Below are 718 nucleotides of genomic sequence, written 5' to 3'. Positions count from 1 at the left end.
AACTTAAGTCTTTCATGAATATAATCAGGATTTAATTGGTGATAACGAATTGATAAGAAAAGAGCACATGTAGTTTTTCCCATTACGTAATCTGGCACAATGTTGGAATATTCCCATAATACATTTGTTATAAACTTTAGTAACGGATTGCCTTTCTGGAGAGAAAGAAAAGATATTATACATTTTTAAAATTTAATTAAGTTTTAATATAACAATGTTTTAAATTTTAATGACAAACTTACTTTCTATAAAAATATATTATTAACTTTGGTTTTAATACAGTTTGCAAAATATATTTACTCTTAAAAATTTTTATACTATATTTTATAAAATATAAGAAAACAATATTACTTGCTTTGGACTGACAAGGACAGTGCTGGTTCTACTTGAAGATATTGCCGTGGAAGTTTCAGGCTTAGAAGCTGGCAAATCTGTGAAAAACTCAGATTTCTTCAAGTTGCTAAAAGCAGCTGAAAAAAAGAAATCCAAGTTATAAGATATATACAAATAAAATTTTTAATTGTATTATAATATTCTAAATAATTAAAACTATTAAAAATAGGTCTTGTAAATTAGTCTGCTCATACATTTTGCTCATAGATGCCAGTAGAGATACAACAGAATGTATGGATATATGTGATCGCAAATTAACTATAGAAACCAACCAGAATTCATCATTTAGTAACTTATTAAATATTTCATTATAAAATTATATATA

At 25.1% G+C, this 718-nt stretch overlaps 1 protein-coding gene across 1 annotated transcript; it reads right to left on the bottom strand.

Annotated features, from left to right (window-relative positions):
• Positions 1 to 8: 8 nt before the first annotated feature.
• LOC108757894 (DNA excision repair protein ERCC-1-like) lies at positions 9 to 470 on the bottom strand (the record flags this gene model as incomplete). Its single annotated transcript, XM_018502620.1, has 2 exons — positions 9 to 155; positions 352 to 470. Coding segments are annotated over 2 exons (266 nt in total), but the record flags the coding sequence as incomplete, so codon positions are not given.
• Positions 471 to 718: the final 248 nt, after the last annotated feature.

The sequence above is a fragment of the Trachymyrmex cornetzi genome, unplaced genomic scaffold (genome assembly GCF_001594075.2).
Source record: "Trachymyrmex cornetzi isolate Tcor2-1 unplaced genomic scaffold, Tcor1.1 C3814928, whole genome shotgun sequence".
NCBI lineage: Eukaryota > Metazoa > Arthropoda > Insecta > Hymenoptera > Formicidae > Trachymyrmex > Trachymyrmex cornetzi.
The sequence above is the reverse complement of the archived record's forward strand: the minus strand, read 5'-3'. Positions and strand labels throughout refer to the sequence as shown.